This window comes from Monodelphis domestica, chromosome 1 (genome assembly GCF_027887165.1).
Source record: "Monodelphis domestica isolate mMonDom1 chromosome 1, mMonDom1.pri, whole genome shotgun sequence".
NCBI classification, from domain to species: Eukaryota; Metazoa; Chordata; class Mammalia; order Didelphimorphia; family Didelphidae; genus Monodelphis; species Monodelphis domestica.
The window spans coordinates 268993987-269018825 of NC_077227.1; the positions used below are offsets into that span (position 1 = coordinate 268993987).

General features: G+C 34.7%; 1 protein-coding gene across 6 annotated transcripts in view; it reads left to right on the forward strand.

The window, feature by feature from the left end:
- Window positions 1-12753: 12753 nt before the first annotated feature.
- Window positions 12754-24839, forward strand: part of LRRC9 (leucine rich repeat containing 9) — a 126700-nt gene continuing 114614 nt past the window's right edge. Inside the window, exons 1-3 of one of the 6 annotated variants that reach the window (XM_056810838.1) lie at window positions 12755-13655; window positions 21690-21786; window positions 22095-22313. In XM_056810838.1, the coding sequence (XP_056666816.1) occupies window positions 21739-21786; window positions 22095-22313 (267 nt within the window). In that variant the 5' untranslated portion in view covers window positions 12755-13655; window positions 21690-21738. Of the gene's footprint in view, window positions 21787-22094; window positions 22314-24839 lie in introns of all 6 variants that reach the window. The other 5 variants (XM_056810837.1, XM_056810840.1, XM_056810839.1 and 2 more) reach the window with 5 other exon arrangements.

A 24839-nucleotide genomic window follows, 5' to 3' on the forward strand; every position in this document is an offset into this window, starting at 1 on the left:
ATTCATCTGAAAATTACTTATTCATATCCATTGACCATTTGCCAATTAGGGAATGACTTATATTCTCACAAATTTGACTTAGTTCTTTATATATTAATATATGAGACCTTTATCAGAGAAATTTGTTATAGAATTTTTCCCAGTGTGTGTTTTATCTTCTAATCTTGGTTACACTGGTTTTGTTTGTAATTTTTTTTTAATTTAATATAATCAGAATTATTGATTTTACATTGTGTAATGTTCCCTATTTCATTCACTTCCTTTACTTCTTTCTTGTTTATTTTTTTAGTTAGATTTATCTAGTTCTGAAAGTGGAAGGTTGAGGTCCCCAACTAGTATAGTTTTACTGTCATTTCTATTTCCTTCTTAAGTTCCTTTAGTTTCTCCTTTAAAAATCTGGAGGCTATACTCTTTGGTGACCATACGTTAATTAACTATTATCTCCATCCAAAAAAACCCCTCTAATTTTTTTCCCTTTACTTAAATCTTTATTCCTTAATTAAAAATGTGTGTCTCTCAACTTATAATAATAATACAGGAAGGCATCATTCACACTTTGCTAACTATTTTTTCATCCTAACTTTCTTATATGGTGGGTGACAGCTAGTTGAGACCATGTTTTAAAAGAAGATGGAACCAAAGAACAGGATATTGAATAAGAAATTCAATCTAGGGAACAACATTGGGCAGGTAGGAGGCAGCATGAGAGCACTGGATTACTTAGAAGAAGGATACAACAAAGCGGGAGGACACCCAACAGGGAGGTGGGAGAGCAGCCAAAACAAAGCTCACTCACCTTACCTTTTCCAAGGCCTATGAAAAGCCTATGGTACAAGATGGTAAAATCATTTCTTTAAACAAAGAGAAAGAAAAGAAATGTCACTAATTATGGGAGTTATTCAAGTGTGGAATTTACATTCTAACTACCAATTAAACCAGACTTTCTAATGAAGGGTGGCTTATAATTTTGTTCCTTCTGTTTCCTTCTGGTCCCATTTGTCAAGAAATCAATAGGTAACTTCCAAACTACATAGATCCAAGATGTCAAATTCAAATAGACAAGAGGGACATAAGGATCTCTGTGGGTCACATGTTGACTTAGAAAACCATATGTTATTATTATCTATATTCTACTGTATGTTTACTTATTTGGTTAAATATTTTTCAATTACAGTTTTCACTTGGGAATTTTGCAGGTCACATTGCAGCCTTAGGACCTCTTATTTAACATTTCTGATTTAGATGATGAGATCACAAAACAAAAAATTAGCATGAATAAACAAAGTTAGTCTTCTATATTGTCTTGGCACCTAAGTGGTATGATCATTAGCGTTGGACAATATTGTATTGAACAATAATATTCTCCCTTCATCTATCATAATGTCTGATAATGATGTTTATTCCTTTGGATCTTGTTGACTTTTCCATCTTCAAGAAAACCCCAGTGAAAAAAATATAAATATTCCTGGGAAGAATTATAAGACTAACTAAAAGATACTTGCCAGTAAAACAGGTGTATGAGTATGGAGGGAGGGTTAGGGTTAGGGTTACTGAGAAGAGGGTAAAGGCATGGAAGGGAAAGATGATATAGGGTAAATACAAACTTTACCAAATTCACAATTTTGCCTGAGATAAGCTTTATGGACATTATGAAACCACAATTAGCCTTTTCAGAAGGATGAAGCTTACCTGAAATTTAGAATGATAGGACAAACCATCTTTGTCTAGCTTTGCATATTGAGAGTTTTAAACAGAAAAGAGAACTGTTCCTTAGTTGTCACTAAAGTATTGGACTAATATTTTGATCATTAAGGAAATACCATCATTAAAACTTTAAAAATCCGATCAAGGACAACCTATTATATCTTAGATGACCTATATATACTCTACCTTTTCACAGAGAAGTAATCACTTTAATATCCATGGAGACAATACCATATGCATAGACAATACCATTGTGTAAATCTATCATACTTGACTATGCCCATTTGTTATAAAAGTGGGATTTTTGGGGGGTTTGTTTTGTCTTTTTCTTGTTTTTTAATTGGTAGTGTGAGTGGTGAGGTAGATTAACAATTACAATGCCAAAAAGAAGAAAGCCATTGAAATATTTTTTAATGAATGGAAGAGACTAGGAGGATACTCAGAAGTAAGTAGTGACAATGACAGTTTTCAAGGTAAAGTATAAATTTTATTGTATAATTTTAAAAAATAAGTATTTAATGGAAATTTACAACCTCAGAATAAAACAATTTTAAAAATAGAAATTAAACAACAACAACAACAACAAAGAAATGCTACTATTTATCATCCTCTTCAAGAACAAAGATATAAGAGCAAACATCATGGAATCAAACTTCTGTCACTGGCAATATTATAATTTTTTGAAGTCCCGTAGAATAAAGGTGTTACCACTTTCAAGTTTGGCCAGAATAAGATAAAATATAATTTGGAAACATTTTTAAAAGTAAATGAAAATACAATAGAACATAGATCATGTTAATATGTGATTTTCCAAGTCAAAATGCAACTTCAGATATCCTTTATATACACTGCAATGGTCTCCACATCTATCTGATTTTGATACCACAATTGTAGGACACAATACTGAAAAACATAATCTACCATGAATTCCCAGATTTACAAAATGGCTTTAGGTTAAAACTAGATATGTTTAAATTTGAAATAGTAGGGAAAAGGAAGTTTAAGAGATATTATATTTAACTTCTAAAAAAAGCATCTTAACACATTCAAAGTCTCAGAACTATAGATCAGGTATTACTTACTAAAGATCAATGGAAGGTTGTTCTGTTTTGCTGTGTGACCTTAGGTAAGTCCTTTAAGCTTTCCAGGTATCATTTCCTCACCTGAAAAATAAGAATGAGCTCTTAAGGTTCCATTCATCTAATGATTTCTTAGAATCTAAAGCATACAAACTTATATTACTACATGATGGTATGACTGGTTAATCCAAGGTATATTGTATCCTGTGTATCCTGTGTATTGTATCCTGTAAGGAATGTGAATCATTCCTTATAAACAACATAGAGATTTATGTATCAGATTCAGTTTTATTCTATCCAGAGTGTTTTATGATCATCTAAAGGATACAACAAAAACTTGGAAGTTGTTATTTTAAGCTATATTTTAAGTTTTCCAAGAAATACATTCAATTTAAGGGATTAATAGTATAGCCCTTAAATACTAATCTAAGAGCTTTTAGATATAAATATCTCTTCCAGAAACATACTCATAAAGACATGCAAAAGATCATAGAATATTTTGTAAACTGTAACTCAAAAGAAGACATGTTATAAATCAGGGAAACTCCACATATCAATTTTATTCAGCAATTAAGGACTAAAATTTGTCTTCATATTCTATTATCCTACTGAAAACAGGATAATTCAGTACATGTATAATACATTCACAATATGCATAAATATATATGTTGGTCACCTAAAGAAAGAGTACTGAAGGACTTTCTGTCTATGTGGATCATTAAAAATAGTACTCAATTAATAGAAAGTAGTTTTTAAAAAACCTTGAATGTTGCCTATATCACATCAAATAGGGCCAGGGAGGGACTATGTTGGGCAACATATAGTTGGACATATAAACAATATCTATGTTTTATTGTATTTTTATTTAAGTGGTTCCAACATATGTTCATTTATGTATATCTCTCTGTATGTGTAGTGTTTTAAGATGTATAAATCATTTCTTGAAGTAGGTAATTTAAATGTCATTAGTGGCAGCATAGAGAGTTGTTATTTAATTAAAATAGAAGATTCCCTCCACTAGTGGATACTACTCACCTGCAACCTAAAGTCTTAGAGAAATTACTTCAGAACACTGAGAGGTTGGGTGGGTTAAGTAGACTTGCCTATGTACAGCTAGTATGTGCATTTCCTTATCCACCAATTCCATGCTGCCTCATATTATTTTCTTCATTTGTGCATGAGGAAACTGAGGCTTAGGAAGATCAAAGTGGCTTTCTCTAAACCATGTAGTTATCATGTGCTGAAGCTACTCCAAATCATCCCTCTTTCTAATACACATTCTGCCTCTCAGTATATTATACAAGATTCTAGATATGCTAGTTATTCAAGAAGGAATCCAAGTGAAGGAAGACAATGTATTTTTTCAAGAAACTGATTATAAATCACTCAATTTGAGAAATGCAAATTAAAACAACTCTAGGTTCTACCTTAAATCTAACAGATTAGTCAATGTGACAGTAAAGAAAAATGAAAACTGTTGAAGGGGATGTGGCAAAATTGGGACCTGAATGCATTGTTCGTGGAATTGTGAACTGATCCAACCATTCTGGAAGGCAATTTGGAATTATCCCCAAAGGACTATGAAAGAATGCATACCCTTTGATTCAGTAATACCATTACTAGGTCTGTATCCCAAAGAGATTTTTTAAAAGTGAAAGGACCTATTTGTAAAAAAATATTTATGGCTGCTCTTTTTATGATGGCAAAGAATTGGAAACTTAAGGAATGTCCATCATTTTGGGGGAATTGGGGATTCCCCAATTGGGGAATGACTGAATAAATTGTGGTTTTTGATGGTGATGGAATACTACTGTGCTATATGAGTAATAATGAACAGGATGATTCCAGAAAGAGGTGGAGAGACCTACATGAACTAATGCAGAGTAAAATGAGCCAGGAAAACACTGTTTGCAGTAATAGAAATATTGCGGAATGATCAATTGTGATAGACTTATCTACACTCAAGAATACAATGATCCAGGAACATTCTGAGGGATTAAATGACAAGGAATGCTATTCACCTCCAGGGAAAGAATGGTTGAAGTAGGAATGCAGATGAATGCATATGACTTTTCATTTTTTAATTCGGATATATGTTATGGAGTTTGGGTTTTACAAAATTATTCACTTACAAAAATAAATAATATGGAAATGTGCTTTGTGTGATAAACCCAGATTAGATTGCTTGCCAGCTCAGGGGTGGGGGAGGGAAGGAGGAAGGGAGATCATTTGGATCATATAACTTCAGAAAACTTATGTGGAAATTTGTTATTTAAATGAATGAATGAATAAATAAATAAATTTATTATAAATGTGTCATAGGGTTCCAGATCAATCTACAAACTGAAGATAGTATCTTTCTTTATAATTACAAAGCTTGAACACACACACATATTTATAAGAGCAAGATAAATGTCCAGATGGCTTTGGACACTGGAATGGGGCAGTTATTATTAACCTTTCAGTCCACATCAGACTGTATTCAGGTAGTGTTTCAATGTAAATTCTCCCACAATCTTCCAAGAGCAAACAAGGTATTTCCCTGGAGGTTGTCTATTTTTGCTGATGAGTCTGGGTCTAGAGGTGACGAGCTCTAGCAACCATAAGAAGTGGTAGGAAACAGAGAGATAGGTAAAGCAAAGAAAGATGAAAATGTTTAAAAGATGTACATTGTAGGCAGAACAGACACTAGCCACAGGAAAGTACAGTTTAGGTAAAGAAGTGGGGCCCTTTTCCCCACTGGTTGAGCAGTCAAGAGGTTGATTAGAATCTTTTCACCTTTTCTTCTGCTAATGGAGACTGGTTTCCTCGAAGAATTTCCTATCTTAATTATATGGATCTTTCACTGTGCCATAATGTTTGTTGTTGTTACTAATCTTGATTCCTTTACTTAAAAAGTTTATTCTCCATTTTTGTTGTTGTTGGGTATGTTGGTGAATAGCACCAAAGTCCTCTAAGGGGGAAGGAGAGGTTCTCATGAAAGAATAAGAGATACTTATGGAGGTAAATGTTAGAAAAATTCCCTTAGTGGACAAGTGAAGGATGGATCAAAGTGGGAGGAAACTTAAAGTAGGGAAACCAGTTAGAAGGCTATTGCAATGGCTCAGGTAAGAGGTGGCAAGGGCTTGAACTAGGGTAGTAGTTATGTAAATAAAAAGAAAGGGATGCATGTGATAGATGTTAGAGGAAAAAAATGAGAAAGATTTGACAATTATATATGTGGATAAGAGAGAGGAGTTGAGAGTGACAGCAATGTAGTATGCCTGGGTTACTGTGTGGAAGTGCCCTAAACCATAATAAGGAAATTTAGATGAGGGGCATATTGGGGTAGGGGAAAAGGTTGAGCTTTGCTTTTGACATGAGATGCTGATAGAATATTTAATTTGAGATGTTCATAAAGTAGTTGGGAGAAACTCAAAAGAGAGATTCCAACTAACAATTACTGATTACAACTAGATAAATATACCTGGGGATTTATCTATATAGAGTTATAACTAAACCCATAGGAGCTGCTGAAATCACCAAGTATAAATGAGGACAAATGACAAAGCCTTGGGGCATACCTGTGATAAGTGAGTCAACAGATGGGAAAGCTAATTGTCACAAAAAACCTAGAGAAAAGAGCTGCTTTAAATGTTTTTTGTAAATATAGGTCCTTCTCTTTTAAAAAAAAATCTCTTTGGATTATAAACCTAGTAATGGTATTGTTGGGTTCAAAGAGTATGAACTCATTTATAGCCCTTTGGTCATAGGTCTAAATTGCTCTCCAAAATGGTTGAACCAGTTCACAACTCCCCCAACAGGGTGTTAGTATCACAATTTTCCTATATCCCTTCCAAGTTTTGTCATTTTTCCTTTTCTGTCAAAATAGTCAGTCTGATAGGTATTGTTTTAATTTGCATTTCCCTAATTAATAATGATTATGGGGATTTTTGCATGACTATAGAGAGCTTTAATTACTTTGTCTAACTGCCTGTTCATAACCTTTAACCATTTATATTCTTATACATTTGATTAATTTCTTCATGTATTTGAGAATTTAGGCTTTATTAGAGAGACTTGTAAATTATTTTTCACCATTATGATTACTGTGTATTACTCTGTATCCTACTTCCTCCTGCTTAGTTTCTGACCACCACATTTCCCAATTTGCCCTCTTTTCTATCAGCACCACCTCCTTTCTCTTATCCTCTTCTCCTCCTACTTTCCTGTGGGGTTAGATAGATTTTTATATCCAACTGATTATGTATGTTCTTTCCTCATTGAGGCAGTTCCAATGACAGTAAGGTTCATATATTCCCCCTTCCCAACTCCTCCATCTTCTCTCCACTTTAAAAGCTCTTTCAAAGCTTCTTTTATGTGCAATAATTTACCCCATTCTATTTCCCCTCCCCCTTCTCCTAACAGATCCCTCTTTCTCATGCCTTAATTTAAGTTTTTATATCATCCTATCTTGTTCAACTCACACTTTTGTCCTCTGTCTATGTATACTCCTTCCAATTGCCCTAATAATGATAAAGATCTTAGGAATTATAAGAATCACCTTTCCTTATACGAATGTGAATAGCTTAAACTTATTGAATGTCTTTTGTCTTTCCTGTGTTAAGATTAAAATTTAGTTTCTAGGCTAAAAGTATTATATATTTAGAGGTTTACTAAAGATTAAGAAATAAAGAAAATACAAATATAGAAAGCACATGTCTAGGACCAGAGAGCCCATTTCACAACCACTCACATCTTGCCTGCTAGGTAGAGAGCCGCATGTGCTAAGAAGTGGAAGTATGGAGAGAGAGAGTAGAATGTGGAGTCAGTTTAAATATCCCTCTCTGTTCATGGCCCAGGTGGGGACCTCACCTGGGATTATGGGGAACTCTGGGAGCTACCAAGGACTCCTGAGAATTGAAGTTTGGGGTTCAAATCTCCATTTTTACACCTGTTAATCTTTTAATGCTTCTCTTGAGTCTTGTTTTTGAGAGTCAAATTTTCCATTTAGCTCTGGTCCTTTCTTCAGGAATGTTTGAAAATCCTCTATTTCATTAAATACCTCTTTTCCCACCCTGAAGGATCATGCTCAGTTTTACTGGCTAAGTGATTCTTGGTAGAAATTCCTGCTCTTTTGCCCTCTGGAAAATCATATTCTGGGCCTTCCAATGTTTTAATGTAGAAGTTGCTATATATTGTGTTATCCTTACTGTATGTCGCTCCACAATATTTGAATTGTTTATTTTTGGCTGCTTGCAATATTTTCTCCTTGATCTGTGAGTTCTGGAATTTGGCTATAATATTTCTGGGGGGTTGTCCTTTGGGGGTCTCTTTCAGGAGATTATCAGTGTATTCTTTCCATTTCTATTGTACTTTCTGGTTCTAGAATATTAGGGCAGTTTTCCTTGATAATTACTTGAAAGACGATGTCTAACCACTTTTTTAATCATGGTTTTCAGATAATTTCAATAATTCTTAGATTGTCTCTTTTTGGATTTAGTTTTCAGGTCAGTTTTTTCAAATGAAATATTTCACATTTTATAATTTTTCTTATTCTTTTGACTTTGATTCTTTCTTTAACCTATGTGTCACCCTGCCTCAAATATGTTTCTTGTAAACAACATATAGTAGGATTCTGATTTTTAATCCACTCTGCAATATGCTTCCATCTTGTGGGTGAGTTTATCCCATTCACATCCAATGTTATTATTACTGTGCATCACTCTTCATCATATTGTCCCCTTAAGATAAGCTTTATTCTTTTTCAATCTGTACCTCCTCACCAATGTTTTGCTTTTTGTCACCCCACACACACTTTGCCCTCCCTCCAATTACCTTCCTTTTCCCTTGTCTTATTCCCATTCTACTTCTCTGTAGGGTAAGATAGAAATCTATACCCCACTGAGTATACTTGTTTTTCCTTCTCTGGCCAGTTACATGAGAGTAAAGTTTTAGCATTGCCTGTCACCACCCTTAATCTCCACTCTCTATAATGATTTTAATGCCTCTTTATGTTATATAATTGACCCCATTCTCTCTCTCCTTTCCCTTTTCTCTCAGTGCAACTCTCTTAGCCTTTGATTGATTTTTTAATATATTCATATGCATACATATATCATACATACATATCATTTCATATCATCACATTTTCATACACATCATATATAATATATATCATATCATCATAATCAGCTTACTTCTCCACCCTCTTTCTGAGCAAATTCCGTCTATCTTTCCTACTTCTATGAGTAATTTTTTTAATTACAGAAATCCTCTTTCCATGTAGATATATATTTTTACCAAAATAATTCCTTTAAATTTTCTCTTTCTTATTTACCTTTTTGGGCTTCTATTTAGTCTCATGTTTGGACTTAAAATTTTTTATTTGATTTTTCCTCAGGAATACTTAGAAATCTTCTATCTTATTGAATGTCTATTTCCCCCAAAAAAGAAAATACTCAGTTTTTCTGGATAAATGACGCTGAGTTGTAAATCCAAATCTTTTGCCTTCCTGAATAGCATATTCTATATAGGCCTTTAGATCCTTTAATGTAGAAGTCGCAAGGTCCTCTGTGATCCTGATTGTAACTCCATGGTATTTGAATGGCTTCTTTCTAACTACATGAAGTATTTTCTCCTTGGCTTGGTGGCTCTTGAATTTAGCTATTACATTCCTGGAAGTTGTCATTTGAGGATTTCTTTCTCAAAGTGATCTGTAAATTCTTTCCATTTTGATTTTATTTTCTTGTTCTAGGTTGTCTGGGCAGTTATCTTTGATAATCTTTTGTAATATGATGTCAAAGGTTTTTTCTTGATCATGGCTTTCAGGTAGTCCAATACTTCTCACAGTGTCTCTCTAGATCTATTTTCTAGGTCAGTTTTTTTTTCAATATTTCATGTTTTCCTCTGTTTTTTTATTCTTTTCATTATGCTTTGTACTCCTTTTTTAATTGGCCCATTTCTTCTTGTCTCACTTTCATTTCTCCTTGTGTCACTTCCCTTTCTTCTTGCATCATTTTCATTTCTCTTCCCCACTTTTCCTCTGCCTCCCTTAATTGGTTTTTGAAGTCTTTTTTTTTTTTTTGAGCTCTTCCAGAATCTCTGTCCAATCCATATTTTTCTTTTGGACTTGTGTCAAGGTTCCCCCTCCTAAGTGAGGGGGCAGTGACTGACAGGGCCTTTAGGCTTTTGTGGGCTTGAACAAATGTGAGAACAGGGCAGGCAGTTAAGGGGGGAAGGAGGAAGGGCTAGGCAACTCATGGTCAGGTTACTTAGAGGAATGATGAGATTTAAAACTATGATTGTCTACCCTTTCTAATAAACTTTTATAAAATATATGTCTGGGTAGAAATGTTAATTCAATTTTTACAGACTTTTGTGTGTTTCCTTTGCTTTCACTGTCCCCTTCTGTGTCTGTGACTTGCTCTTTGTCTCCATAAAAATTCTTTAGTTAGATTCTTTTTTTGGTGTTTGTTCAATTTTTCCTATTTAATTATAGGTAGGCTCTGTTTTCAGGAAAGTTGGGCATATGCTCTTAAACTCAATCCTTCCTTGATACTATTCTCAGCTTATTTTCTGGGGTTTTACCAGTTTCAGTTCTTGGAAGATGATGTGATGGACTGAGGGCTTAGAGCTCTGAGAGCCCCCTCTCCCTGCTGATTCAGTTCTGATTCTTTCTTGATATTTCATGGAGCTATTAGCTTCCACTTGCCCAATTTTATTTTTAAGGCATGATTATCTTGAGTCTTTGTACCTCCTTTTCCATTTGGAAATTATACTTTTTTATAAAGATTTTTTTAAATTAATTTTTGTACCTTTTTTCCCATATAGCTAATTCTGCTATTTAAGAAGTTCTTCTCTTCAGTGAATTTTTGTATAACTTTTGCTTTTTGTTCAATTCTGCTTTTTAAGAAATTCTCTTCAGTAGATTTTTGTGCCTCTTCTGCCAATTAACCTATTCTGTTTTTTAAGATATTTTCTTCAGTACTTCTTTGTCTCCTTTATCAAGCTATTGACTTTTTCCATGATTTTCCTGAATCATTCTCATTTCTTTTCCCATTTTTTCTTCTACTTCTCTTGGTTTTTTTTAATCTATTTTTGAGTTCCTCTATTAATTGGGGGGGGAGGGGAACTTAAGAACAATTCCCATTCTTCTTAGAGGCTTTGGATATAGCAGTATTGATTTTTTTGTCTTTGTGCAGCACACTTGAGAGCTAATTCTGTGGATCTATCTTGTTTCTAGTTTTTCCAAAATAGAATGAGGTAAGGAGAGATTTGTTTAATACTCTCCCAGCCTGTGCTCTGGTCTGTGAGTAACTACAAGTACTCTTTTCCACACTGGAACCTGTACCAGGGTCTTCTGTGACCTCCTCCTCACCCTGAAATTGTGACCCAGGACTGCAATCTGGATTTATATATGGGCAATTCAACAAGAATATTGTACTCAGAGCCAACAAAGAGACACCTGTAATCTCCTTCTGAGCAGTTGCCTCTAAATTGTTTGGGGCTGAAAAATTATTTCACCCCATCTTTTTGTGGGTTATGCTACTCCAGAATTTTTTTTAGTATTATGCCATAATTTTGGGGGAGGGTAATTTAGCAGAGATCAGGTGGGTCTGAGTCTGCGTACTTCTCTACTATCTTGGTTCTGCTCCAACTGGTAGATTAAAAAATTAAAAACAAAAAAACAAAAAATGAAGAGAAGTAACACAGTAGTGGAGAAAAAGAAATGTTCATAATTCTAAAAATGAGAAAAGAAGGTAAACTATAAGTGTTACTGAGCAAGTTTATAATAGTACTCATATCATAGTATTATTATAAGGCTCTAAAGAGATAATATATGTAGAGCATTTTCAAACTCTATAGCACTATATAACTGCCAGCTATCAAGCATTTCTCAGTTTCATTTGTTGCTAGTATAAATTCCCTTCCTCCCAATCACCTTATGTCTACACATATATGTGTATCTATACTTATATATGTATTTATTGTCTCACCCAGATACAACAAAAGCTCCTTGAGACCAGAGGCTGTTTCTAGTTCTACTAATTATTACCTGACAAGTAATTTAATTTCTCTGGGCCTCAGTTCTTCATCTGTAAAATGAAGGAGTTGGACTAGATGGAGCTTAAGTTTCATTCTAGCTCTAAATCTAAGATAATAGGGAACTACTAGAGTTTATTTCTTAAGCATTCTAGACATGTTGCCCAAATATAAATCCAATCACAGCAACTATGTGAAAATGAACACTATTTTCTATTTGAAAATCGTAACTTTTTTGTTCAAACATTTAAAAATTCAAAATTCACCTTGCTAATATTAAGTAGACTTGTTTTATCTCTACACTAAATTTCTTTTGACTAGATAATGAATAGGTAGCAAAAGTGCCCATCAATAATGACATTGGGAGCTATATATCTATAATCAACATATGCATACATATATGTTTATAATTGTAATTGTGTTGGTTATTCTTTTTTCAACTTATAGTACATAAAGGCACATTGTTAACTGAGAAACCGAAATATTTCAAATCATGTGTTCACAATCTTTTTCAAAACAGAAGTAAAGTATGCAGGATGTACTACTATTGTAATATAGAATAAGGAGGACACCTGGTGACCCAATATGGTACTGGTTAACTGATTAAATAGAACATTCCAAACGTTTCTGTAGTGATACTAGAGCCACAACATATTTTATGAATCTATATGAAATTACATCACTCTTACAGATGTCTCTACTGTTGTCTCTCTGACCAACTTTAAAGATCTATTTCCCACCCCCTTTTTGTTCTTGAACACATTTTCCAATTATATTTATTTGGAAATGACCGTAAGACAGAATATCCGAAGTCATAATGAATAAGAAAATTCTTAGGAAAGGAAAAGAAAATCAATGCCAAGCCCACTTATTTCTTTACATTGTGAAAGCCATTAGAAAGCTGCGGTTAAAAAATCTAAGATACACGAACTTTTTAAAAACGACTTGGATAACGTTTTATTATAAACGGTTCCCTTTGCAATTCTTATGTATAACACATAAAATATTCTGACAAGGGGTCCCATGGCACAAACCCTGATGTGATGTTCCAGAGTCCTGCACTTGGAACAAAAAGACCTAAATTGCACCTTAACTCTGTTCTTTCCGGGTGACCCTGTTTAATTCACTTCCATCTCTCTGGGCCTCAGTTTCCTCTTCTGTAAAATGCTGGGTTTGGGATATCCGATTTCTAAAGTCCCTGCCCTACATCTAAGAATGCTCGGAACCTCTGACCTGCCCCCAAGGGTCCCCAGCCTTCTCGTAGCCTTGTGATCTCACAGCACCATTCTCTCGTTAAGGGTATCCTTCTAAGCCACCGTAGATGAAAGATTATTCCTATCAGTGGGGCACAAGTTGAAGACCCGAGGGTGCCTGAGAAATTCCAGAAGACTTCATTACTTCTGTGGCCACGACTCGGGCACATCCTCATCTCTGCCCCGAATGTTTAAACAGCAGAAGTGAAAACCAAGTCCAAAAAGAAAAACTGAGTCATAAGACAACTTTTCTTCTACTCTGACCGCAGCCCAACTTGGAGCAGGTCGCTGACTGGTTGGTTCCCTTAGTTGATTGGTCGGCGCTCGTCCTCACGTGACACTTCTGGTCTTTGGTTGGCTGCTAGTTCAATTTCCCCCGCCCCCTCGGAGGGTGAGTACCCGTGCTTGGAGCGAGGCTGGGGGCAGAGAAGCCTCTTGGTTTCCTTGCCTACGGGAGGAGGCTCTTAGTACGCAGCAGGCCTGGGTCTTGGAACCCCGGGCCTTGCTTGCTATAGCGGGAAGGTTGGGAGCTCGGGAAAGAGAGTCAGGAACGGTCTGGAATTACACTGGAAGCCCCCGTCCCACTTTGAAGAAGGTGAGTGTACCCTTCGGCCCTCTATTCCCACTACCCCCTGCACAGGGGCTCCAGGAAACTTTGAGACCCCCTGAAAAGGGTTTGAAGCCCAGCGGGAGGCCCAGGGTGGGAGGTATCCGTTGTCCTAGTCCTCCCTACAACCTGCCGTGGAGCTAATGATGCTTTCCTTTCTGGGTAGCCTCGGTCATTGAGGCAAAGTATCTGTTCTTCAGGGTGCTGAAGAGAACTCAAGTCGTTTTAAAAATTAGGAGAGAGAATGAAATTAGCTTTTATATAGCGCCCTCTATGGGAGTCCAGGTTGTCTTTACTGTGAGAAGAGGGACTGTAGAGAAATAAGTATTTATCTAGAGCCCACTATGGAGACCCAGGTCTTTTTTAGCTTGAGAGTAGGTAAAGGAAATGAATATGCTTTTTTCCTTTTTTTAGCGATCATTTTTTAAAAAACTGAATTCTAAATTCTCTCCTTGTTCCTCCCTTCTCCTTGAGAAGGCAAGTGCTTTGGTTCTGATTATATATGTGAGATCGTGTCAAGCATATTTCCATATTAGCTACAGTGCAAAAGAAATCACAAACAAAATAAAATAATAAAAAAGGTTTTAAAAAAATATATAAATGTTTCAGTCTGCATTCAGAATTCGCTCATTAGTTCTCAAGAGATGGACAGCATTTTTTATCTTGAGTCCTTTGGAATTATCTTGGATCATTGTCTTGATCAGAGTAGCTAATTCCTCAATTGATCTTCCTTACAGTATTGCAGTTATCTATGTACAGAGATCTCCTGGTTCTGCTCACTACATCCTTTCATATGTCTTCCCCAATTTTTCTGAAACCATTATGCTAATCATTCATAATCGTATATCACAACTTGTTCAATCATTTCCCAATTGATAGGCATCCCCTTGATTAACGATTCTTTGCCACCACGAAAAGAGCTGATATACATACTTTTGTATAAATAGGTCCTTTTCCCGGTTCTTTGATTTTTTTTGGCGGGGGGGGGGGGGGGGGGAGGGCATACAGACTTAGTAGTGGTATTACTGGGTTAAAGAATATGCAGTTTTATGTGCCTTTGGGCTTAGTTCCAAGTTGTTCACCAGAATGGTTGAATAAACTTATAATTCCACCAAAAGTTCATTAATATCCCAGTTTTTCCACATCCCCTACAGTATTTGCCATTTTCCTTTTCTGTCATGTTAGCTTGTCTGATAAGTGTGAAGCAGTGCTTCAGTGTTGTTTTTCATTTGAATTTCCCTTGTCAATAGTGATTTAGATACTTTTTTATGTGACTATTGATAACTTTGATTTCTTTTTCCAAAATGTATTGGTTCATATCCTTTGACCATTTTTTAACTGGGGAATGGCTCTTATTTTTATAAATTCTTACTCAGTTCTCTATATATTTGAGAATTGTGTCTTTATCAGAAACTTTCTGTAACAAGTTTTTCCCAATTTTTCTGCAGTTATTTTAAATGGAATTTGTTTTGCTATCTTTTGTTGTGTTTCATTGGTGATGCTGATGAATCAAAGGAATGCTGATGACTTGTATGAGTTTATTTTATAGCATACAACTTTGCTATATTTATTTCAACTAGTTTCTTTAGTTGATGTTCTTTTAAGATTGATGTTATCTGCAGTGAGTTTTGTTTCTTCGTTGCCCATTTTTATTCCTTCAACTCCTTTTTTCTTGTCTTACTGCTGTCCCTAGCAGTTCTAGTACAATACTGAAGTGGTTATAATGGATATCTTTGCTTCATCCCTAAACTTATTGGGGAAGTATTCATTTATGCTTATTACAGATAATTCTGGCTCTTGGTTTTAGATACATACTATCATTTAAGAAAGACTTCATTTATTCTTATGTTTCTTATAGGAATGTGCAAAATTGCATTTTATCTGAGGTTTTTTTTTAATCTATTGGAATAATAAGATCTTTTTTGTTGTTATTGATATAGTTAACTATCCTGATTGTTTTCCTAATATTGAACCAGCCCAGTGTTCCTGTTATAAATCCCATCTGTTCATCATAGTGTATAATCTTTGTGATATATTGCTGTAATCTCCTCATTAGTACTTTATTTAAAAATGTGCATCAATATTCATTAAGGAAATTGGGTTATAGTTTTCTTTCTCTTTTTTTACTCTAATAGATATCAAAATAAAACAAAATTTATTTCATAAAAGGAATTTGGTAGGACTCTTTACCTGTTTTTGCATATAGTTTATATAGTATTGGGATTAATTGTTCCTTAAATATTCTATGGATTACATTTGTGAATCCACATGGTCCTGGGGATTTTTTCTTAGGGAATACATTGATGACTTGTTTAGTTTCTTTTTCTAAGAGAAATGATCCTATTTCCTTTTCTAGTAATCTGGACAGCTTATGTTTTTATAAATATTTATCAGTTTCACTTAGATTGTCAGTTTTCCTCACTTAGATTGTCAGTTTTCCTGGCATATACTTTGAGCAGAATAATTCCTAATAATTGCTTTGTTTCGTCTTCACTGGTGGCACATTAATCTTTTTCATTTTTGATATTAGCAATTTAGTTTTCTTTTTAAAATTAAATTAACCAAACCTCTATTTTGCTGGGGGGAATGGTTAAATAAAACCAGCATCTAGTTTTAGTATTAGTTCAATGACATTTTTCTTTCAATTCTATTAATCTATTGATTTTCAGAACTTTCATTTTGATGTTGATTTGGGAATTTGTTCTTTTTCAAGTTTTTTTTTTTACTTGTGTGCCAGGTTTGATGATCTGTTCTTTCTTTTATTGATATACACAGTTAGGAATTTAAAATTTCTCCTAAGTAGTACTTTCATTCATCCCACAAACTTTGAAATATTGTCTCATCATTCTTTTTCTTTTTTTATTAAACCCTTACCTTCCGTCTTGGAATCAATACTGGGTATTGGTTCCAAGGTAGAAGAGGCTAGGCAATGGGGGCTAAGTGACTTGCCCAAGGTCATACATCTGGGAAGTGTCCGAGACCAGATTTGAACCTAGGACCTTGTTTCTCCAGACCTGGCTCTCAACCCACTGAGCTACCTAGCTGCCCCCCTCATCATTCTTTTTAATGAAAAAAATGATTTTTTTCTGATTTGTTCTTTGATTCATCCATTCTTTAAGATTAAATTATTTTATTTCCATTAATCTATGCTTCTATAATCCTTTAATAAGTATAATTACTCCTGCATTATGGTCTGGAAAGGGTGTACATCATATTTCTACTTTTCTTCATTTGATTGTGAGGTTTTCATACTCTAATAACATGGTCAGTTTTTGTGAAGGTGCCATATAAAGCTGAGAAAAGGTATTCTTTTGATTACCATTCAGTTTTCTTCAAAGCTCTATCATATCTAGCTTTCTAGGATTCTATTTACTTCCTTGACTTCATTCTTATTTATTTTATGATTTCAATTTCTTTAGCTCTGAGAGAGAAAATTTGAGGTCCTTCTTGAATATAGCTTTACTGTATTTCTTCCTGTAATTCATTTAACTTTTACTCTTAGAATTTGGATGCTATGCCATTTGGTACATATATATTTAGTACTGGTATTAATTATCTGTGGCACCTTTTAGCAAGATGTCATTTCCTTGCTTATCCATTTCATTTAGTTCTGTTTTTGCTTTTGTTTTTTCTGAGATTGTGGTTGCTACCCTTGCCTTTTTAACTTTAGCTGAAGCATAATAGATTCTCTTCCAAGCATTTATTTTAACTCTATGTGTGTTTCTCTCTGTTTCTAGTCTGTTTTTTGCAATCAATATATTGTTGGATTCTGGTTTCTAATCCATTCTCCTATCAGGTTCCTTTTTATGGCTGGTTTTATCCCATTCATTTTCAGAGTTATAATTACTAACCCTGCATTTCCCTCCATTCTGTCCCCCCCATCCCTCTGAGGTCTGTTTTGCTTCTGACCATCACCTTTTGTCTGCCCCCTTTTTCTCCACCACCTTTTCCTCTCATCTATCTATCTTATCCAATAAGAAAGAGGAAGGGGAAGATAGATTTCTGTTACCAATAGTATTTGTGGGTTTCCCTCTTTGAACCAATTTAGATGTGAGTGCAGTCCAAGTATTGCCCAGCCCTTCCTCATACCCCATTTTCCTGCCACTGTAAAAGTTCTTCCTTATACACCTTTTTTCTATGAGAATTTTCACCATTATTTTCTTTACCCCTTCTCCCAAGGCATCCCTCTTTCTTGCCTATTGTAATAGAAAGATTTGAGAGGGAAACAAGAGGAAGGATTGAGAAGAGACTATTGAGAGGGAGGATGGGGGAATTGAAGGAGATAGGGAAATGGGGAGAGAGAAGAATCTAGTTTGTAAACCCCTGGATCACCCTTTCTTACATTACACGATTTTTTTACATCATCCTAATGCAATCAACTTATTCTCTCATTCTCTTTCTATGTGGAATCTTTCTAATTACTTTAATAATGATAACATTCTTAGAAGATACTTGTATCATCTTCCCATATAGAAAGGTACATATTTTAAACTTATTAAATCCATTATGATTTATCTTTCATATATACCTTTTTATGCTTCTTTTGAGTTTTATATTTGAAAGTAAAATTTTCTATTGAACTCTCTAGTCTTTTCATCAGAAATACTGGAAAGTCCTCTTTCATGAAATATCCATTTTTTCCAGGAAGAAGAATTTTCAGTTTTTCCAGGTAGATTGTTTTTGGTTGTAATCCCAGCTCTTTTACTCTTTTTTTGGAGTATTTTATTCTAAACCCTATGCTTCTTTTATGTGGTAGCTGCTGAAACTTGTATGATCCTGACTGTGGCTCCATGGTATTTGAATGATTTCTTGTATGCTGCTTGAAATATTTTCTATTTCACTTGAGAGCTCTGAAATTTGGGTATATTATTCCTGGAAGCTTTTATTTTGAAATCTCTTTCAGGAGTTGACTGATGAATTCTTTAAATTTCTCTTTTACTCTTTGATTTTAGAATATCCAGAACAGTTTTTCCTCAATAATTTCTTGAAATATGATGTCAAAGCTGTTTTTATTATCACGGCTTTCAGTTAATTCAGTAACTCTTAAATGATCTCTCCTTTATCTGTTTTTCCAAGTCAGTTGTTTTTCCAATGAGATATTTCACATTTGCTTCAATTTTTCTTTCTTTTGACTTTGTCTTATTGTTTCTTGGTTTCTCATGGAGTCATTAGCTTCTGACTTGTCCAATTTCTAATTTTTAAAGAATGTTATTTTCTTCAATGACTTTTTGTACCTCCTTTTCTATTCAACTAAATTTGTGGAATTTTTGTCAGGCTTATGCCTTTTTATTTGAGGCTTTGTTTGTGCTTTTCTTGACTTCATTGTTTTCTTCCTAGTTTCTGTGTTGACTTTTCCTATCACCATAATACTATTTATGATCAAGTTCTTTTTGTTGTTGTTTGCCCAATATCTTAATTTGGAACATTTTGTTAGCTTCTGTTCCTGATATGGGAGGCAAGGGGCTCTGTCTCAAACCTCAAGCTTTTTCATAGAAAATTGCTAATTTCAGAACTAATTATAGGAATTTGGAAGTTTTCAATGTTTGTCTAGGTGGTATAATCTGGAGGGAGATGAGTGCTCTCTTTGTACCCTTCTACTTACTCAGACCTATGATCCTTTGGGGTTGCAATTGATGTTCCTTCTCAGGGCCTCACCTTACTTGGGATCAGAAAAAAATACTTTTTTCCAGCATCCCCTGAGCCCTTGGAGCTGGAAATAATACTACTCGGAAATGGATATAGATCAGGGGTCCCCAAACTTTTTACACAGGGGGCCAGTTCACTGTCCCTCAGACCATTGGAGGGTCGGACTATAAAAAAAAACCAACAACACTATGAACAAATCTGTATACCACTGTCTGAGATAGCGGAGGCTGCAGCACTGGCTGTGATGGGCCTGTCACACCTTGCACAGGCCCATCACCGCCACCACTATACCAGGCAGCAGTATACACAGTGCAGAATCCCCTCCCCCAGATTGCCATTCACCTTGCTATGTCTTCCATTGTGCAACCACATAATTCTTTGCGAGGTGCCTCATTCTTTCTTGTTCAGTTACTCTCAGAACAAGGCACCACACAAAGGATTATGTCACCAGAAGTAGTACTGTATGTGAATGATGCTGCACTTTGTGGCGCCGCCACATACAGTGTTCCTCTCACTGACCACCAATGAAAGAGGTGCCCTTTCCAGAAGTGTGGTGGGGGCTGGATAAACGGCCTCAGGGGGCCGCATGTGGCCCAACAGCCGTAGTTTGGGGACCCCTTAGACAATGGAGTTGCCTCTCAAACCCAGTTGCTCTTCACCACAGCTGGAAGAATCAGTCTTAACTTTTTGTTGGTTTTTTCACTCTCGAATTTGATTTGAGGCATTAAAGTTGTTTGGAGGAAAATGTTGGGAGAGCTGGCTGAGTACTTCTCTACCATCCTGGCTCTACCTCCCAGAATAAGCATTCATTTAATGCCAACCATGGAGACCTAGCTTTAGAATGGGAGGGAAATAAGCATTTATATAGTACCTGTTATGGAATCATGGGTCATCTTTAGAATGAAGGGCAGAGAAGAGGGGAAAAGGAATAAGCATTTGCATAGAGTCCACCCACTATGGGGACCAGATCATCTTTAGAGTGGACGGGGAAAAGGGAAGGAAATAAGCACTTACACAGCACCTACTCTGTGCCAGGTACTGTGCTAAGTCCTTTTTACAAATATTATCTCATTTGATCTTCCTGGTAGGTAAGTGCTATTATCCCCATTTCACAGTTGAAGAAACTGAGCCAAGCAGATGTGAAGGGACTTGCTAAAGTTCACACAGGTAGTAAGTGTCTGAGTGAAGATTTGAACCCAAGTTTTCCTGACTCCTGAGAGTGCTCTGTACACTGGGCAACCTATGTACCTATCTTTAGAGAAAGATAATATTATCTAGCACTTATAAAGCCGGCATTAAACACAAGGTAATCTCATTTGATCCTCTTAGCAACTCTGAGATAGGTGCTATTGTTAGCCACATTTCAGAGATGGAGAAATTGAGAATAGTCACTAAGACAGTGTCCAAGATCTTCCAAAGTTTGAATCCCACACTCTTTCCATATTGTCACCAAACTGCTTTTTAAAAGAATTTTCTGAAATTCTTGCTACATTCCCAGAATTGGTCTGAGAGAAATAAGTATACTAATTGTCCTGTCCTAAGTAGAAGGAAGGCATGTCAGTAGTGCATGCATTTTAAACTCTTTAAGCATTAGAGAAGATGGATTTGTAGTGATCCATTGTACCTTCTCCAAGTTATGGCTAGGTTTGGGGGAAAATGCAGTTCCAATAATTTAAAGCCTCCATTTTGCAGGGAAGACCTTGGTTGCTACAAAATAAGCCCCCATATTGGAAAAAGACAGCTTTTCAATGCCATCTGTGGCCTAATTGGTCTCATTGAACAGATTTGAGGGAGAGTTAGTCCAGAATAATTTTGAGGGAGAGTTAGTCCAGAACCTTTTATTTGAAAAAAAAAAAAAGAGATAATTGAAATAATTAATTTGAATGAATGAAAGAGCATTTATTAAGCACTTACTATGTACAAATATTTAATAACTTTAAATTATCTAATAACTATTTCAATTATGTGTGTATATAAAACATTCTTTTGTGATTTCCAAGAACCACAAAGCAATTGAAATTTTTATAAGGATATTTTCTAATGGAAAAATACTTATATAGTTTATAGGAAGTATATGCAAAGTTTTACAAGTGCTCTGAGCAAAACAACAACAAAAAGTTATAAATAACTGAATCAAAAGTCTAGACCTCAAGACAGTTCCAATGTATTTGTTTTGTTTTTCTTTTTATACAGCATGGTGTTGGGTGCAGAGTGGTCATTCAAATAAACTTGTTGATTGACTATGTCTTCTCACTTTAAAAAGCTATGTGCTCAATAATTTTTAAATGACATGTTTGAAAATAAAATGTTGAAAGGGAAAAACTGAAAATTAAAGAGTTATTAAATTTTAGAGAAATTTGTTCATATCTCGTATAGATTTTCATTTTTCCAGATACTTTATTATGTCTATTATTTTTAATGGAAGATGATTGAAAGTGAAAACCTGAACCAAGACGATATCGTTAAAGAACTGGTAAGTCCAATCCAAATTTCATCATATGACATATGTAGAAGAGTATAGGATTTGGAGGAAAGCAGAAATGATAATGGAGTTGAAGAGATATTAAAAGGAATTGTTTTGTTCTTCTGGAGACAGAAATAATCCAGATTTCTAACCATGAGTCTGGTCTCTGTGAGCTCAGAAATAAAATGTGTAACTAGGATGATTTGCAGTGTTGTCTTAAGAGGAAAAAGCTACATACATGATCAAGAGTTATAATTTTTAATGGCAGAATAATTGTCAGATAATATATAATAACTGAATCTTTTCTTTTATAACAGTGCACATGCAATGGTTTATGTTTTGACGCAATTGATCAAGAAGGACCAGAAACTTTGAAACTGGAGATGTTTTTTTCAGGGTATCCATATATTGTAGGGTTAGCATCTTTTCCTAATTTAACAAGTCTCACAGTAGTAGCTCAAAATATTTCCAGAATCTCAGGACTCGAGTCATGTTTATTACTTAAAGAACTTTGGATTGCAGAATGCCATTTAACGGTAGGTCTAAATGTTCTTACATATATTTCATTGTTTTTTTGCTTTGAGAAAAAGATTAAATACATATTTTATAAATGTATTTAATCTCCTACATATATTTATTTATTTATATTTCTTTAACCTCCCATAAATTCTACAAAAGTAATATTTTCCATTTTTAAACCCTTAAGATTATAGAAAAACACAAAATTTTTATGGTAGCATTACAGTTTATAAGGATTTTTTTTCTTTGAATGGAAAATATACCTGATTTATGAATTTGTTATCTTTTTGTGTCCATTCTTCCCCCTCCAAAAGTCTTTCTTTAGAGGACATATTATCTGCATCTATGTTCTGTGTAGAGGACCAGGAATGCAAAGTACCTGTTCCTTTCCTTAGAATTTGTTGGAAGTGGAGATGGCAGGCTGGATGGGTGGAATTTAAAAACATCAGCCCCAGTTTCCCCAGAATAAGAATGCAATATTCTTCATTTTTTCTCTTCATATAGAAAATGAAGTTACTAATTTTCATCCAATTTTACCATCTTCTCCTCCATGTTTCTTTTTCACAAACTATCCGTAATTTGAATAGTTTGATTCTATTTAATTTTTAAAAATGCTATTCCATGTAGAAATGGTATAGACTCCAAAATATAATCCCATTTGGACAATATTATTTGACTTCTTTACCAATTCTGAACAGTTCTCTTTCTGGTCTCTTGATCTGTTCTTTGGCCAAATATCAATAGCGCAACTTCACTAAGTATTGAACATAGTACTAATTTCCTTCTCTTACAAATATTTTCCCTTCCTTTTGTTATGGGGATTTAATTTATAAGGAGGGGTTCTGGCAGCATCAAGTTAAACTTAACTTTGTGATCTACATATAAAAGTCTGTTTGATGGAAGAGTAGACTATTTTAATAGCCTGTTGGATGGCCTTCTATATTCTTTCATCTTCTACTCCTCTGTCAAGTTGATCTTCCTAAAGTGCAAGCCTAATCCTTCCCCTTCCATTCAGTAAACTCCAGTGGCTCCTTCTTACCTACAGGATCAAATATAAAATCTTCTGACTGGAGTTCAGAGCCAAAGGACTTGTGCATTTAGAAGTTATTTATTCCAAAGTACAAATGAATCCTGTTTTCTCACAAAATCTATTCTGGTTCTCATCACCTCTTGCCTAAACTATTACAAAAGCCTTCTAGTTGGTCTCTTTGCCTCATATCCTTGCATATTTTAATACATCTTCTATATAGCTAACAAAGTGATTTTTCAAAGGCAGGGGGCTGATTGCTACAGTTCACTCCTCTACTCCAGTGGCTCCCTATTACCTTTGGTCTCTAATATAGCATTCTGGGCATTTAAAACCCTTTACAATCTGCCCAACCTTCCTTTCCGAATTTATTACATATTACTCTATTTTCCTGTTCTCTGTAGTCTGCTAAACTGGCTATCTAGATGTTGTTTATATACTCTCTCTTTTATCTATATGCCTGTGTATTGGTTATCTCCCAGGCCTGTCCTATATTCCCTTGGAATGTTTAGCTTCTTTCAAAATTTAGCACAGATACTGCTATATCATGAAAAATAAAATATACATAAAATGTATTTATACACATTCATGTGTATATATGTTTTTCAATATACATATCTATTCATACATACAGGTATACATATATTACACAATAGAATGAATATTAGATGATATGTTGATTATATCATATGATTTTCTATATATTTTTTCTATATATATTATTTTCTATATCATATGTGATTTATTCTATATCATATATGATATTCTATATCATTTATCATATATACCTATATCATATTTTCTATATATATTAGAAGTATATAACACATAAAACATGCATTATGGATATATACTTATAAGCTGTCTCCTCTAATAGAATGTAAGTCTCTTAAGGTTAGAAATTATTTCACTTTTGTATTTTTATTCTCATCATTTAACCCAGGCCCAGGTATAGCAGGCCCTTGATACTGCATACTGTTTTGTTTGATACAAACTAATTTCTATGAGGAGGATACTGACTCCTGGAGAGATCAAGATAGGACTCATAGGAGATAGAGGATAGCTTTGAGATAATAGCTAGCATTTATAAAGCACTTTTAAGGTTTACAAATCACTTTACAAATATTTTCTCATTGATCCTTATACCAACCCTGGGATAAGTGGTCTTATTATTCCTTTTTACAGATGAGGCAGACAGTGGCTTAAGCTCTAATTACTTACCCAGGGTCACATAGCTATTAAGGGTGTGAGGCCAGGTTTTGCCTCCAGGTCCAGCATTCTATACACTACCCTACCTAGTTGTCTCTTCAGCTTCAAAAGAATCTGTGAATTCTACAAGGAGAAAATGAGGAACTAAAAATTTCCAGGAACTGGAGAAAAAAGTCACCAGGGCAGGATCAAGAATGGTATGTTTAGAAAGTTAGCAATAGATCAGAGAAAGAGCAATGTGCTGTAAGTGTAATTTTAATGCCAACAGAAGAGTTTATATTTAATCATAGATACCTATTTGAGCTTA